Source organism: Trichechus manatus, unplaced genomic scaffold (genome assembly GCF_000243295.1).
Source record: "Trichechus manatus latirostris isolate Lorelei unplaced genomic scaffold, TriManLat1.0 scaffold00021, whole genome shotgun sequence".
Lineage (NCBI taxonomy): Eukaryota > Metazoa > Chordata > Mammalia > Sirenia > Trichechidae > Trichechus > Trichechus manatus.
The window spans coordinates 20,875,628-20,891,591 of NW_004443957.1; the positions used below are offsets into that span (position 1 = coordinate 20,875,628).

Here is a 15,964-nt window from a genome sequence, read left to right on the forward strand (position 1 = left end):
TTGCTTGCTGAAAGTGAAGAGGACTTGAAGCACTTACTGATGAAGATCAAAGACTACAGCCTTCAGTATGGGTTACACCTCAACATAAAAATCAAAAACAAAACCCGTTGCCATCAAGTTGATTTCGACTCATAGCGACCCTACAGGACAGAGTAGAACTGGCCTATAGGGTTTCCAAGGAGCGCCTGGTGGATTTGAACTGCTGAACTTCTGGTTAGCAGCTGAGCTCTTAACCACTGTGCCACGAGGGCTCCACACCTCAACACAAAGTAAACAAAAATCCTCACAAGTCGACTAATAAGCAACATCATGATAAACAGAGAAAATATTGAAGTTGTCAAGGATTTCATTTTACTTGGATCCACAAACAACACCTATGGAAGCAGTAGTCAAGAAATCAAATGATGTATTGCATTGGGCAAATCTGCTGCAAAAGACCTCTTTAAAGTGTTGAAAAGTAAAGATGTCACTTTAAGAACTAAGGTGCTCCTGACCCAAGCCATGATATTTCTAATCGCCTCATATGCATGCTAAAGCTGGACAATGAATAAGGAAGACCAAAGAAGAACTGATGCCTCTGAATTATGGTGTTGGCCAAGAATATTGAATATACTGTAGACTGCCAGAAGAAGGAACAAATCTCTCTTGGAAGAAGTGCAGCCAGAGTGCTCCTTAGAAGGGACTTTGTCTCACATACTTTGGACATGTTATCAGGAGGGATCAGTCTCTGGAGAAGGACATCATGTTTGGTAAAGTAGAGGGTCAGCAAAAAAGAGGAAGACCCTCAATGAGAGGGACTGACACAGGGGCTGCAACAATGGGCTCAAACATAGCAACAATTATGAGGATGGCACAGGCCTAGGTAGTGTTTTGTTCTGTTGTACATACGGTCACTGTGAGTCAGAATCAATTCCCTGGCACCTAACAACAACATCTATCTGTCTGTCTATCTATCTTATCCATCTAATCTATCTATCTAGAGCCCTAGTGGTGCAGTGGTTAAGGGCTATGGCTGCTAACCAAAAGGGCAGCAGTTTGAATCCAGCAGCCACTCCTTGGAAACCCTATGGGGCAGTTCTACTCTGTCCTATAGGGTTGCCTTGAGTCGGAATTGACTCAACTGCAATGCATTTAGTTTATGTATATATATGTGTGTGTGTGTGCATGTATATGTTGTTTATATATATATATATTTGTTGTTGTTGTTGTTAGGTGCCATAGAGTTGCTTCTGACTCATAGAGAGCCTGTGTACAACAGAACGAAACACTGTCCGGTCCTGTGCCATCCTCAAAATCGTTGCTATGTTTGAGCCCACTGTTGCAGCCACTGTGTCAGTCCATCTCGTCAAGGGTAGGGCCTTCAGAAGTCCTCTAGTCCAACGCTTACTTGGGCAGGATTTCCTACTGAAAGAGATCTGGCCCACCAACTACTGACAAGTGGGAAATGTGTGCATGGGAGTGCGGGAGTAGAGAGGAAGTTGAGGGGTTCCCAGGGGCAGATTACTCAATAAGCAAGGTAAGCATGGGCTTGCTCGTGCTTACTTACTAATCTGTAGTGACCAATTTCACATGGGTTTCACCACATCAAAGATGAGAAATTGGTCACTACAGATTAGTAAGCACACAAGTAAGCCCATGCCTACCTTGCTTACTGGGTTATCTGCCCCTGTCAGGGACTCTAAATTTGAAAAAAGGCTTTGATTCTGTAGGAAGGTGCTGTGGTTTTGGGAGAGAGACAGATACTAGCCTTACCTAGAAACAGAATCTTTGATATGGTGAAATTATTCACTATAGATGATCTGGTAAGCAAGGTAGGCAACATGCTTACCTTGCCTATTGGATAATCCACCTCTTGAGGTCCCCAACCCATGGGTTCTGTGTATGGTGGCAACTGGCTCTACCCTCCGTTAGGGACTCTTCTGTAATCCAGAGAGACCTCCCCACAGAGGATAGCCCAAGCTCGTCCATCACATACTACTTAGAACAAGGAAAAAATTGTTACCTTTGGCTCTTCTCTTTGTTTCTGACCTAAAAGGAGAAGGTAGGGAGTAAAGCAAAAGATGATGGTGAATGAACACTCTTGGCGAGCCCCAGCATACACCGAATGAAATCTCTTAGAGCAGGGGACACAGTTTCTTATGGTTATTCTCTGGGGTGGTTATTAATCTTAATAAACTGTGGGGGAATCTCACTCTGGGGAAGCAAGAAGGGCAACGCCATGAGCACATGAAGGAATCCAGTCTCTGCTTCTTGGAGCTTATAGGTCATTATCAAAGGACCATTGCATCATCACCAATCCACATGATTGGGAGGGACTTGGTGGTCAGTTAAACCAATGGACTCCAAAGCAATAAGAAGTAGGGTGTGCAAGATAAGCCACAGGGCCACAAGAAGAAATATTAGACCATTTATTTTTACTTCATCCTTTCCTTTTGTGTATGTTTTCTAATATACATAATATATTAACATAGCAACATGCAGGTATTTTATACAGAAGTATGTGTAAAGGTATTTACTATAGGGAGTGCATGATCAAAAAAGACCACTGATTTCAAACTCAGCTGATCATCAGAATCACTTGGAAAGTTTTTTTTCTAAAAATACAGATTCCCAAGCCCCATTCGAGTCCTAAAAATCAGAATCCAAGGCCTAGGAATCTGTATTCTTAAAACCTTCCTACATTAATAAGTGATCCTTGATTAGCTCCTGGGCAGAAAAATTTTTTAAAAAAAGCTATCAAGGCTGTTTTGGGGTGTGGTTGTAGAAATTTGAATATGGAATATATATTACATAATATTATATTAATGCCAAATGTCTTAGATACATGGTATATGGCAGTTGTATGTGGTTAGGCAGGAGTGTGTCCTTGTTCTTAGGAGGTACATGCTGAAGTGTTCAGGGTAAAGTACCATGATATTTGCAGCTTGTTTTCAAGTGGCTCCGCAAAGAAAAAAATTTGTATATATATAATTCTGTATATATAGTATTTATATACTATATATACTATTTTTTCTTTGCTGAGCCACCTGAAAATAAGTTATATGTGTAGAGAGAGACTAGTGTATATATGTATATATGTTTGTGTATATATATATATACAAATATATATACACTAGTCTAGATACACTATTTCAATAAATAGCAATATATATACATATATATACACATACATATATATATACATACATATATAGTTGTGTGCTGTTGAGTCGATTCTGACTCATAGTGAGCCGGCGTGACAGAGTAGAACTGCCCCATGGGGTTTCCAAGGCTGTAATGTTTACAGAAGCAGACTGCCACATCTTTCTCTTGTGGAGTGCCTGGTAGGTTGAACCGCCAACCTTTTGGTTAGCAGCTGAGTACTTAACCACTGCACCACCAGGGCTCCCTCATATGGATGAATGTATATGTATGTGTATATATAAAAAAAAAACCCATTGCCATCGAGTTGATTCCAACTAATAGCGACCCTATAGGACAGAGCAGAACTACCCATAGGGTTTCCAAGGAGCGGCTGGTGGATTGGAACTACCAACCTTTTGGTCAGCAGCTGTAGCTCTTAACCACTGTGCCAAGGCTCTGTGTGTGTGTGTGTGTGTGTGTGTGTGTGTAAAAGGGGTGAAAAAAGCACAAGGTACAAAATGTTAGCAATTGATGAATTTAGGTAAAAGGTATTCTGGTGATTATTGTGCTATACTTTCAACTTTTCTGTAGGTTCAACATTTTTCAAAATAAAAATGAGAGGGGAGCACCCAGATGACTCTGACGGTCAGGTGGGCATGGGGAGCATTGATTTAGAATCTAGACAAACCACCTATTCAGTGCATCTCTACCAAGTGGCTATCCAGAGCATGCTTAGACTGCACTTGTGACAAAGAACTGTTACATTCTGTTATGGATTGAATTATTTCCCCCCAAATATGTGCTGTAAATCCTATCCCCTACACCTGTGTTATAATCCTATTTGGGAATGGGTTTTCTTTGTTATGTTAATGAGACAGTATTAGTGTAGGGTGTGTCTTAATCTCTTTTGAGATATAAAAGAGGTTAAACAAGCAAGCGAGCAGAGATGGGGGAAGATAGATGCCGTGCCACAAGAAGATCATCAAGGAGCCAAGGAATAGAAGCTAAAGAGACAAGCACCCTCTCCCAGAGCCGACAGAGAGGGAAAGACTTCCCTAGAGCCGGCACCCTGATTTCGGACATCTAGCTTCCTAAACTGTGAGAAAATAAATTTCTGTTTGTTAAAGCCACCCACTGGTGATATTTCTGTTATAGCAGCACTAGGTAACTAAGACACTTCCCAAGCCATCCCCCTCTCCACATCAGGAAGATTGTTATTGAGAGAAAATCTCCCTAACACATCTGCCGTGAGTCCTTTGTCTATCCCTCAAGACTCTGAAGAGCAGGTTTCTTTTCCAGATACAGCTCCTCAGACATCTGAAAGCAGTCACCCCATTCCCCTATAGGTGAACATATGCAGTTACTTCAACCTTTCTTCCTGGTTTCCGTGCTTAACAACTGAGGGGTTTGGTGACTATTTGGGTTGAGACACAGCCCCAGAAACCAGCACCTAGTGCACCAGCTACATTCCCCCAAGCCCTGAATCCCAGGGTGTTCTAGGGAAGGCATCTACCTAATACACTTTGTATCAGAGATTGGTGCAGGAGCGAGGGAGCTGTGGGGCTGTGTGGTCACAAACTGAGCGGCACGCTGTGGGGAGAGGAAACGGGAATCTCCTGGGAGGCTGAGAGAACAACTCTGCCAGGAAGCAGCCTGAGTACTCCTGTGCCCCAGGCCTGGGATGTTGCTCCAGGACCACTAACCTGGTGACAGCTGGGGTTTTCCTGGAGCACTGGAACTGGGAGGAGCAGGGATGTCAGACTCTGGAGAGGTTTCCTCCTGGAGGTGACAGGAAGAAATGGTCAGAACCTTTATTCAGACGAAGTTCTCAAGTGAGGGTAGGGGGAGCCCAGTAGACCCCCATGGAAAGGAGCCAGATGCAAATGCTTTCCTAAAAGTCAGGGCGGTAGTAGCATTCAGGGAAGGCTAAGGAGCGTGTTGGTAAAAGGGGAAGCAGAGTTGGCCTGGTGAAAATAGAAATCATAGTTGAAATAAGAATCCTAAAACCCCAACTAAAACGCCCTTCTTGCCACCTCATCACCCCTTTCAGCCATATTGGAAATCTGCTGGAGAATGGGGTAGGGCATTGAGCTCTTGTCATAGCAGCGGAGGGCACATCTCTTTCCCCTTCAAAGGAATAATTCCACCTCCCAACTGTGTGGCTTTTTAAACTCTCCAAGGCATCCAGATATCGTGACTCTGACCAGGGAGGGCCAACCCCACATATTAGAGTACAATTCATTGTACATTCTAGAGGGAAACAGACTCCACTGCCATAAGACAGTTTACATGGCTGCTCAGGTCCCCACAAAGACCACATACCAGGCCTGGCAGAAGGGCAGACCTCTGACGGGGAGGGAAGGGGCATAGCAGCTTCAGAAGCAGTGCTTGCCAAGGCCCACTCTGATTGAATGCACTAAAGCAGATCTCTTTTTTTCTTTTTTGCAGTGGCATTACACCTGCCAACACACTGACTGCTCTTCTCCCAGGTGAGGAGCACTCATCTGGGAAGACCTAGCCCCCTATGCTGTAGGCTTTGGGTCCAGGTCACCCCTGACCAGGAGGGTCCTGCAGATGCCTCCACTCAGCACATCTGGGTTTTTGCCCTCATTCCTCAGCTCTGGGCAGCCAGCTTGAGGTGGGCCCAGGGTGAGTGAGTCCTTATTCAGTGCTGGTGACAGTGCCTCTTCCACACTGCTCTTCTGCCCCCAGGGAGAGGTCTGTCAATGGGGGGAAATGGACCAGGCCTTGACACTACATTACCTGGGGCTGCTGCTGAGGATGGATCCGCAGCTCAATGGGTTCAAGGTAGTTGCAGGGAACAAGCCCCTTCTGCAATGCAAATCATAGAATTAGGGAAAAATAACTTATACCACGGGCAGCCCCAGGTCACCAGGAGCAGTGGGGGTAAAAAACAAAAGCAAGACTCAGCTGCTCTGCAAACCAGGTGGCAGATACTGTTCCTCCGAGGGGTCTGCCTCTGGCTGCCAGGGCCCTATGCCTATAGCACCAGCCGCTGACCCACTGCATACCTGCCCGTTGAACATGACCGTGGCCCAGTTATCATTCCCCTTCTTCAAGACAAAGACGATGTTCCCTGGCATGACCTGGAGCTCCTCTGGTGTCTCAGGTACAAACTGAAACCGCACACGGTGAGCCTCCCCTTCCAGAGCCCTGCAGGGGATCAGACACGGGATCCTGCGCTTAGCCTTGACCATATCCCCTCACATGATGCTATGGAACAGGCACTATGGACTTGGGGCCAGGAGACTCAGCTCCAGGCTCCCTCTGCCATCTAACTGCCTATGTGACCCTGAGCAGGGTGCCTGCCTGCCCCAGGCTCTGGGGGGATGAGGTAAGACACTGCATTTGAACGTGCTCCACAATCATATTCACAGTGGGACAAGAACAAAAGAAACAACACAAACACAATTCTACATAACAGAGCTTTGCAATCCTTGCCCTCCCTTCCCTTCTGAGAAGGAAGGTTCCGGGTGTGCTTGGTCAGCTCTCCGAGCTGGGCTGGATCAGGTGAGAGTTGGCCAGGAGAACAGCACAAGGTGGAAGTCAGACCTGAGGGCCAACTGGAGAGATAAGTGGTAGAACCAAAAAGCAACAAAAACTGGTTGTCATCGAGTCGACCCCAAATCCTGGTGTCCCCACGTGTGTCAGAGTAGAACTGTGCTCCACAGAGTTTTCAGTAGCTAATTTTTCAGTAGATCGCTAGCCCTTTCTTCTAAAGTGCCTCTGGGTAGACTTGAATCTCCAACCTTTCTGTTAACAACACTGTTTGCACCACCCAAGGATTTCAAGTGGGAGAGGAGTGAAATGATCTAAAGCCAGCATCGGATGGGGCCAGGGTAGGGTGAAAGGGATGGAGAGCGAGAGAGACGTGTGAGGAGGATTCTGAGGGTGGCTTGCTGTGTGATATGCAGTGTATTTTTCCTTTGTCAGTTCCTCAAAGCCTACTTTAGTCTTCAAAGCTCTGGGGTGTCCATTTGTGCCACTTGGGAATGTGTTACTGAGAGGCCGGCTTCAAGGCTGCCCAGTGTATTTGGGTTTCATGCCCCCTCCATCCACCCTAGACTTGCTGCACCTCTCTCCCAACTTTGTTACTTTCCCCTCAGCCCTTCCTTTTGTTTCCAAACATAGCGTCTATTTAAGCAGGAACTACAGACTCCTCCAGCTGACAGGCGCGTAGGAATGAGCTCATCCAGTCTCCTCGTTTTTTGTAGATGCTTGGGACTATAAGTAGTGAAGTGTTTTGGCATTTTCTTTTTCACATTTTTAACCTCCATTATTGGATAAGGAGTATAGGCGTGCTTCCTTACTTAGAGGAAGTTCTTAAAGCTGTCACTATTTGCTTTTCATCTTACAGAAGAATGACTTATTTTTCTTGAGTCTTTCCTCTTCTTCAAAAAACATGTGCCAACAGGGAGTGAAAACCACCCACACTGGAAAGGGAACGCCATTCTAGCTTCCCACTCTCTGCCCTCTTGCCTAGAGAGCACTGGCTGCCCCCTCTTCAGAGAACTGACCTCTGATCCTCAGATCAGCATCCCAGCCCTGGGTGACTGTCTTCCATGGAACATTGCTACATTTCAGCAAAAATCCCTCACTACATGGGTGACTGTGCACGTTGACATCCGTTGACACACACAAGGACACCGTGTGGGTGTAGGCGGGTCCCAGGAGTCAGTCCCACCATAGTCAAGTCTCCCATTCCTACATTGTTTAGGAAGAAGTGACTTTCTGTTTATGGTGGTGGTTGTACAGCATGATTGATGTAATTATTATCACTAAGTGGTATACCTGAAAAATGTTGAGCTGGCAGATGTTGTGTTATATATATTTTCACAACAATAAAAAAATTAATACAAGTTAAAAAAAAAAAAAGATACCTATCCCTACTATATCATTCTAACCTTGCTAACAGAAGGAGCCTTACATCCAGGAAAATCCCACAGGATTTAGACCCTGACCTTGGCTGCATCTTCTTCACTCCCGTTACTGCCAACAATTCAGACTTGGAACTGGGATATTCTGCATATTGGCTCTAACTTACCTGAAGATCTCTGGGGTTTTGGGTCTGGGTGGAGGCTCAGCTGCCTATTGAACATTCCGGAGAAATGAAGAAGGGAACGGCAGTGAGGGAGGCAGGGAGACAGAGAACAGACTGTTAATGGTAATGTGAGCATTCTTCCAGACCAGAAAATCAAAGAATGCATTTCTGGCTGGATCAGAACACTGTCTAGGGAGAGGGCACAGGGTGCCCCGACTGAACACTGGAAAACAACACCTCCCCCCAGCTCCCTGGGCACAGGTTTCACCAGCACAGCAATTAATCTTGAGCCAGACCTGGTTTCTGGAGAAGTTTAGCAGTCAGAGAGCAAACAGTACCACAGGAGTGCCGCTGACCTTGAGCTTTGTCCCTTTGCTAGGACAGTTTCTAAAAGCTCTGTTCTATAATTAATGTGTGCTATGTCGCAACATACTTCTGGGTATTTAAAACGAACTCTGGATTCACTGACCAGGCATGGATCTCCTTTCCAATGGATGTTTCCTATCCTACACTGAGTATCATAAAGTCCAGTTATCTGGACTGGTTTCCCCTCTTGTAGTCTTCCAGTTGAACCAAAGCCCAAGTAATCTCCGCAAGGCTTTCTTCAAACTTATTGTAAAGAAAGAGACCAAGGAATCTTGATGCTGGCTCTCCTATCCCTCTTGGCTCTTCCCACCCTCCAGGTCCCCGGGGTTGGTGGTATCCTGGGTCAGCAGTCATCATCCTGACCCTGGCGGGCTATCACTCTGGGTGTGAACAGCATGAGTGCAGACATGGTGTGTAGGTGTCTGTGGCCGGAAAACCCTCCCTCTGTTAGCGCTGACCAACAACAGTCTTGCCTATCATGGATCTGTTGCAACAGAGCTTATATTTTCCTCAGCCTGCTTTACTCTCTTCCCTTCTCAAGGAAGCTCTGCCTTCATATTTCTAGACCCATTGTCATCCAGTCCATCTGGGACCGTCTCTCTGAGCCCAGTTGGGGAGGAAAATTGTTCATTCTGGGAGCCCAGCCTGTGTTCCTGAGGGAGTCCCCTGCAACACACGCAGATGGGGGGAGTGAGGAGACCCCATGGTCTCATGCCCCACAGGATGCCCCTACTAGCCCGTGGCCAAGAAGAAGCTTCATGAAAAGACTTTGATAGCTTGCATTTCAATTTTCTGAGAGAATGGTCAAGACTTCAGGAGAGATAATAAACAGACTTTCTCTTAGAACATAGAGAAGTGAAGACTGGTATTTTTGGGGGAGCAGGAGGGTTGGTTTCAGAGCACTTGAGGTTAAGCCTGAACCTGCCTTATTCCCCTGACAGCCATGGAGCCTGGCACTGAGAACAGGCAGGGAGACACCCTCAGAAGCATTCAAGGATCAGTTAGAGGAGCCTTTAAAATAAGGCAGCTCAGCACAAATATTCATGGAGAGCTCTGGAGACCGAGATCCAAGGAGAAGGACAGGGCTATCTCACCTGTGGTTGCAGAGGGGCAAACCCAGAGAAACTGTCTTGATCCACCACAGATGCCACCACCTGAAATTGAGAAAAGAGAGTGTAAGGGCTCCTCTGTTTCTGTGGTTTTCCCGAAGATTCTCTCCTTTCTCATACCCTGTCCATTCTCACTTGAATTGCATTCCAGAAGTGGATAGTGGCGAAGGACTGGATTATTAACCCTAGGGGTTAGAAGTTCCAGCAACTGAAGAAACAAGTACCTGCCCCCACTCCCTACTAACCCAGGTTCTCCTGGCCTCTGCTACTGTGACTGAAACGCTACACAGCCAGCAGGCAACACCAGCTCTTCAAATGTGTCCCAGTCAAGTGCAGTTTTAGAAGGGATATTCCTGGCTGCTGACTCACTTTGGACCACTTTTGAAAGGATTTAAGACCTGGTTTCAGAAGGAGTCCAGTTAAAGCAGTTTAATCATAAGACTGTAGAAGTAGGGAGAGACTCCTCAGAACACCGAGAAGTAAACTGCAAGGAGCGTTAAGCCAAGAGGATCCCCTGCTGGCCCTTTTCCCTGACATGTCTTCTCCACATTTAGTGAACTCTTCATAGCTATGTTTTCTTTTCCATTGGCTCAGTCTTCCCCCCTAGCCCCACACATCTGTCAGTTTGTCAGATGCATGTTGCTGTGGTATTGGAAGCTATGCCACCGGTATTTCAAATACCATCAGGGTCACCCGTAGTGGACAGGTTTCAGCTGAGCTTCCAAACTAAGACAGACTAGGAAGAAGGACGTGGCAGTCTACTTGAAAAAATTGGCCAGTGAAAACCTTATGAATAGCAGCAGAACTTTGTCTGATATAGTGCTGGAAGATGAGCCCCTCAGGTTGGAAGGCACACAAAATATGGCTGGGGAAGAGCTGCCTCCTCAAAGTAGAGTCAAGCTTAATAATGTGGATGGAGTCAAGTTTTGGGTACCTTCATTTGCTGACATAGCAGGACACAAAATTAGAAGAAACAGCTGCAAACATCCATTAATAATCAGAACATGGAATGTACAAAGTACGACTATAGGAAAATTGAAAGTCGTCAAAAAATGAAATGGAACACGTAAACATCGATATCCTAGGTATTAGTGAGCTGAGATGGACTGGTCTTGACATTTTGAATCAGACAATCATATGGTCTACTTTGCAGGGAATGACAAATTGAAGAGGAATGGCATTGCATTCATTGTCGAAAAGAATATTTCAAGATTTCAAGAACATTTCAAATACAACTTTGTCAGTGATAGGATAATATCCATATGCCTACAAGGAAGACCAGTTAACACCATTATTTTTCAAACTTACACACCAACCAGTAATACCAAAGATGAAAGAATTGAAGATTCTTACCAACTTCTGCGGTCTGAAATTAATCAAACATGCAATCAAGATGTATTGATAATTACTGGAGATTGGAATATGAAAGTTGGAAACAAAGAAGAAGGATCAGTAGTTGGAAGATCTGGCCTTGGTAATAGAAACAATGCCTGAGATATCATGACAGAATTTTGAAAGACAACAACTTCTTCATTGCAAATACCTTTTTTCAACAACATAAACAGCTACTATACACGTGGACTTTTCCAGATAGGATACACAGGAATCAGACTGACTACATCTGTGGAAAGAGATGATGGAGAAGCTTAATATCATCATTCAGAACAAGGCCAGGGGCTGACTGTGGAACAGACCATCAATTGTTCATATGTAAGTTCAAGTTAAAGCTGAAGAAAATTAAAACAAGTCTATGAGAGTCAAAGTATGACCTTGAGTATATCCCACCTGAATTTAGAGACCATCTCAAGAATAGATTTGACACATTGAACATTAATGACCAAAGACCAGACGAGTGGTAGGATGACATCATGGACATCGTACATGAAGAAAGCAAGAGGTCATTAAAAAGACAGGAAAGAAAGAAAAGACCAAAATGGATGTCAGAAGAGACTCTGAAACTTACTCTTGAACACAGAGCAGCTAAAGAAAATGGAAGAAATGATGAAGTAAAAGAGCTGAACAGAAGATTTCAAAGGGCAAATCGAGAAGACAAAGTGAAGTATTATAATGAAATGTGCAAAGATCTGGAGTTAGAAAACCAAAAGGGAAGAACACGCTCAGCATTGCTCAAGCTGAAAAAACTGAAGAAAAAATTCAAGCCTTGAGTTGCAATTTTGAAGGAGTCTATAGGCAGAATATTGAACGACGCAGGAAACATCAAAAGCAGACGGAAGGGATACACAGAGTCACTGTACCAAAAAGAATTGGTCAACATTCAACCATTTCAGGAGGTAGCATATGATCAAGAACTGGTGGTACTGAAGGAAAAAGTCCAAGCTGCACTGAAGGGAATGGTGAAAAACAAGCCTCCAGGAATTGACGGATTACCAAGTGAGATGTTTCAACAAACGGATGCAGCACTGGAGGTGCTCACTTGTATATGCCAAGGAATTTGGAAGACAGCTACCTGGCCAACTGATTGGAAGAGATCCATATTTGTGCCCATTCCAAACAAAGATGATCCAACAGAATGTGGAAATTATTGAACAATATCATTAATATCACACGCAAGTAAAATTTTGCTGACGATAATTCAAAAGTGGTTGAAACAGTACATCGATAAGGAACTGCCAGAAATTCAAGCCAGATTCAGAAGAGGACATGGAACAAGGGATAGAATTGCTGATGTCAGATGGATCCTGGCTGAAACCAGAGAATACCAGAAAGATGTTTACCTGTGTTTTATTGACTATACAAAGGCATTCAACTGTGTGGATCATAACAAATTATGGATAACATTGTGAAGAATGGGAATTCCAGAACACTTAACTGTGCTCATGAGGAACTTTACATAGACCAAGAGTCAGTCGTTGAAACAGAACAAGGGGATACTGCATGGTTTAAAATCAGGAAAAGTTTATAGCCTTTCACCATACTTATTCAATCTGTATGCTGAGCAAATAATCTGAGAAGCTGGACTATATGAAGAAGAATGCAGCATCAGGATTGAAGGAAAATTCACTAACAACCTGTGATATGCAGATGACAAAACCTTGCTTGCTGAAAGTGAAGAGGAGAAGGACAACACACAATACAGGGGAAGTCAGCACAACTGGACTAAAGCAAACACTAAGAAGTTTCCTGAACACAACCACTTTGAGGGGCAGAGTAGCTTGGGCTGGGGTCTGGGGACAATGGTCTTGGGGGACATCTAGGTCAACTGGCATAACAAAGTTTATTAAGAAAATGTTCTGCATCCCACTTTGTGAGCGGCATCTGAGGTCTTAAAAGCTTGTGAGCAGCCATCTAAAATGCATTAATTGGTCCCTAAAGTATTGAAAAGCAAAGATATCCCTTTGAGGACTAAGGTGTGCCTGAATCAAGCCATGGTGTTTTTAATGGCCTCATAAGCATGGGAAAGCTGGACAATGAATAAGGAAGACCAAAGAAGAATTGATGCCTTTGAATTATGATGTTGACAAAGAATATTGAATATACTATGGACTATCAGAAGAACGAACAAATCTGTCTTGGAAAAAGTACAGCCAGAGTGCTCCTTAGAAGCGAGGATGTTGACACTTCATTTCACAGACTTTGGACATGTTATCAAGAGGGACCAGTATCTGACGGAGGACATCGTGCTTAGTAAAGTAGACTGTCAGTGAAAAAGAGGAAGACCCTCAACAAGATGGATTGACACAGTGGCTGCAACAATGGGCTCAAACACAGCAACTATTGTGAGGAAGGTGCAGGACCAGGCAGGGTTTTGTTCTGTTGTACAGAGGGTCTCCATGAGTCGAAACCTACTCGAAAGCACCTGACAACAACAACAGTCCTCAAGACTCAGCATCTTGGGAGTAACCCTCTAGCTCTTGCCCAGGATCAGGCTGGAAGGGAGGAATGAGAGGAGCTGGGAGAAAATAAACCAGAAGTGTCCGCTCTTCTTTCAGTAAGACCTCTACTCTGTAAACAAGTCTCTGTCTACCATCCCAGGAGCAGAACCACAAGGGGGTGACTTCTTCCCAAGAGTCCCTCCCACCTTGTCTGCATGGCTCACCCACAGGAGACTCAGCGCTCTCACCTACCGTAGCCTTGCCCAGGTAATCCTTCTTGGCCAGCTGAGCCACTTGTCTCTCATTTGGTCGAAACAGCCTGCCCATGGGGATCACCACTGGCTCATACAGCTTCTGCTTCTGTAACACAGAAAACATAGTATCTCCTCATCTGTAAAATGGGGCAATGAGACTTGTTTTGCCTCTCTCACTGAATGGAGGCTCAAAGGATCTTCAAGGATCAAATGAGATAATCTCACAAAATCACTTTTTCTAAATTCGTAAAGATTGATTTTTTTTTTATTTTTCACTTTTTACTTGATATCACCTGAGAATATAGATTAATACTGCTGTATTTAAATTATTATTTTAACAGTCTCTATTTCATCTTCCAAGAAATGTTTTTATATTATCATTCAGTTTGCAACTGGATTTCGAAGAATTATTTAGATTTAATGCTATTTACAACTGCTTTTGGTACTCACCCAAGTACTCTTAAAAAACTTTTTTTAATTCTTTTTTTTTGTGTGTGGTAAAATACATAACATTTACCATTTTAACGACTTTTAAGTGTACAATTCAGTGACATTAAGTACATTCACAGTGTGTGTAACTGTCACCACTATTTCCAGACCTTTTCATCATCCCAAACTGACACTCTGTGTCTATTAAGTCATAACTCCCCATCTCCCCCTCCTCCCAGTCCCTGTAATCTCTAATCGACTTTCTGTCCTTCTGGATTTTCCTGTTCTAGATACCTCACATAAGTGGAATCGTACAATAGCTGTCCTATCGTGTCTGGCTCATTGCACTTAGCATAATGTTTTATAAAGACTGATTTTGTTCCTATTGTTCTAGGGCCTTTAAGGTAGGAATAATTGGCTTTAATATCACTTTATGTTCAGAGGCTGTGTGGACATCTGTGGGTGTTATTTGCCGGGCACCCACTTTTCCTTGGGAATTGCCCCTTTCCCTTTCAGTGTGTCTCAGGCAGGGCTGTCCCTCAGCATAAGAGGCACCACGGCCACAAGGGTGGGCCAGGACCCAAGCAAAGCCCATGACAGTGCTCCCTTGGGACTAGGGTTTGCTGACTTGGACAGGCACAGAAAGATGACGTGACCCTCTTGTTCCTGGTGTTTGAAAAACCTGGTTAAAATCTAACTTTATTCCCAAACATATTCAGGCAAACCAGGGGTAATTTTTATTATTTATTCATATAATCAGTACATTTTTGTTGAGAGCCCGTATATGCCTGTGTTTGAGGCTGTGAAGATTCAAAGGTAGCAAGCAGAGCCTTATGATGCTTAGAGGCTTCTCAGTGCCACTCCAGCCTCCAACATCCTCTCTCTCCAGGCTGCTATGGAGACCTATTCCAAGAGCATTGTGATGCCAGGGCTCGGCTGTACTGCACCCTAGGCCTCGGCTTCTCAGCACTTCACAGTAAAGATCTTCATGGAAGTATACTCCAAGATCAGGGCTACCTCAAACTCATAGAAATTAAAAGCACCAATGTTGTGGGTAGGTAGTGGTGATGGTTGTACAACATTGTGAATATAATTAATTCCACCAAATTATAAATTATATACTTAAAAATGATTAAAACGGCAAACTTCATGTTATATATATTTTATAACATGTTAAAAAGCACCAATGTTGTAGTTTCTCCAGCCACATGTACATCAAACAAATACAAATCTGAAGACATCTTCTCACTTCCTCATATTACCAGTGTACTTACCCAGACACATTCCATGGCTTTGTCGATTTTGGAATGTCGGGGCTCTGACTTCATGCTCATAGCCAATGCTAAATGTTCTTCAGCCTTTTTCCATTCCTCCTTTTTGGCGTACATGAAAGCAATATTATATAACACCTAGAAAAACCACAGGCCACAACGTAAGGCTTGGGATTGCTTCAAATCTAGGTACCAGGTGTACTTTCACGTATACTCCTGGAATATTGTCTGGTGATAGTTTTCCCTTTCCCAGCTCTTCTGGGAATATCTAAAATGTAGTACAATTGCTCTTACCATGGAGTTACATCAAGCGTGGTGCTAAGAAAACACCGTGCAATGCATAAATCGAACAATGTATGCATTCTTTCAACAACCATGTAAATCAGGAGAGGACAAGATTGACTATGTTGTTTTAGTATGGAGAAGGTGGGGCCCCGGTGGCTCAGTGGTTAAGTGTTTGGCTGTTAACCAAAAGGCTTGCAGTTCAAATCCACCAACTGCTCCTTACAAACCCTAT

At 44.1% G+C, this 15,964-nt stretch overlaps 1 protein-coding gene across 1 annotated transcript in view; it reads right to left on the bottom strand.

Annotated features, from left to right (window-relative positions):
- The window catches only part of NCF2 (neutrophil cytosolic factor 2), a 43,390-nt gene that overhangs the window by 8,710 nt on the left and 18,716 nt on the right, over positions 1–15,964 (bottom strand). Inside the window, exons 4-11 of the mRNA XM_004372956.2 lie at positions 15,451–15,585; positions 13,746–13,853; positions 9,646–9,705; positions 8,189–8,232; positions 6,156–6,297; positions 5,887–5,955; positions 4,827–4,902; positions 2,003–2,028 (exon numbers count right to left, since the gene is read on the bottom strand). Of these exons, the coding sequence (XP_004373013.1) occupies positions 2,003–2,028; positions 4,827–4,902; positions 5,887–5,955; positions 6,156–6,297; positions 8,189–8,232; positions 9,646–9,705; positions 13,746–13,853; positions 15,451–15,585 (660 nt within the window). The remainder of the gene's footprint in view (positions 1–2,002; positions 2,029–4,826; positions 4,903–5,886; positions 5,956–6,155; positions 6,298–8,188; positions 8,233–9,645; positions 9,706–13,745; positions 13,854–15,450; positions 15,586–15,964) is intronic.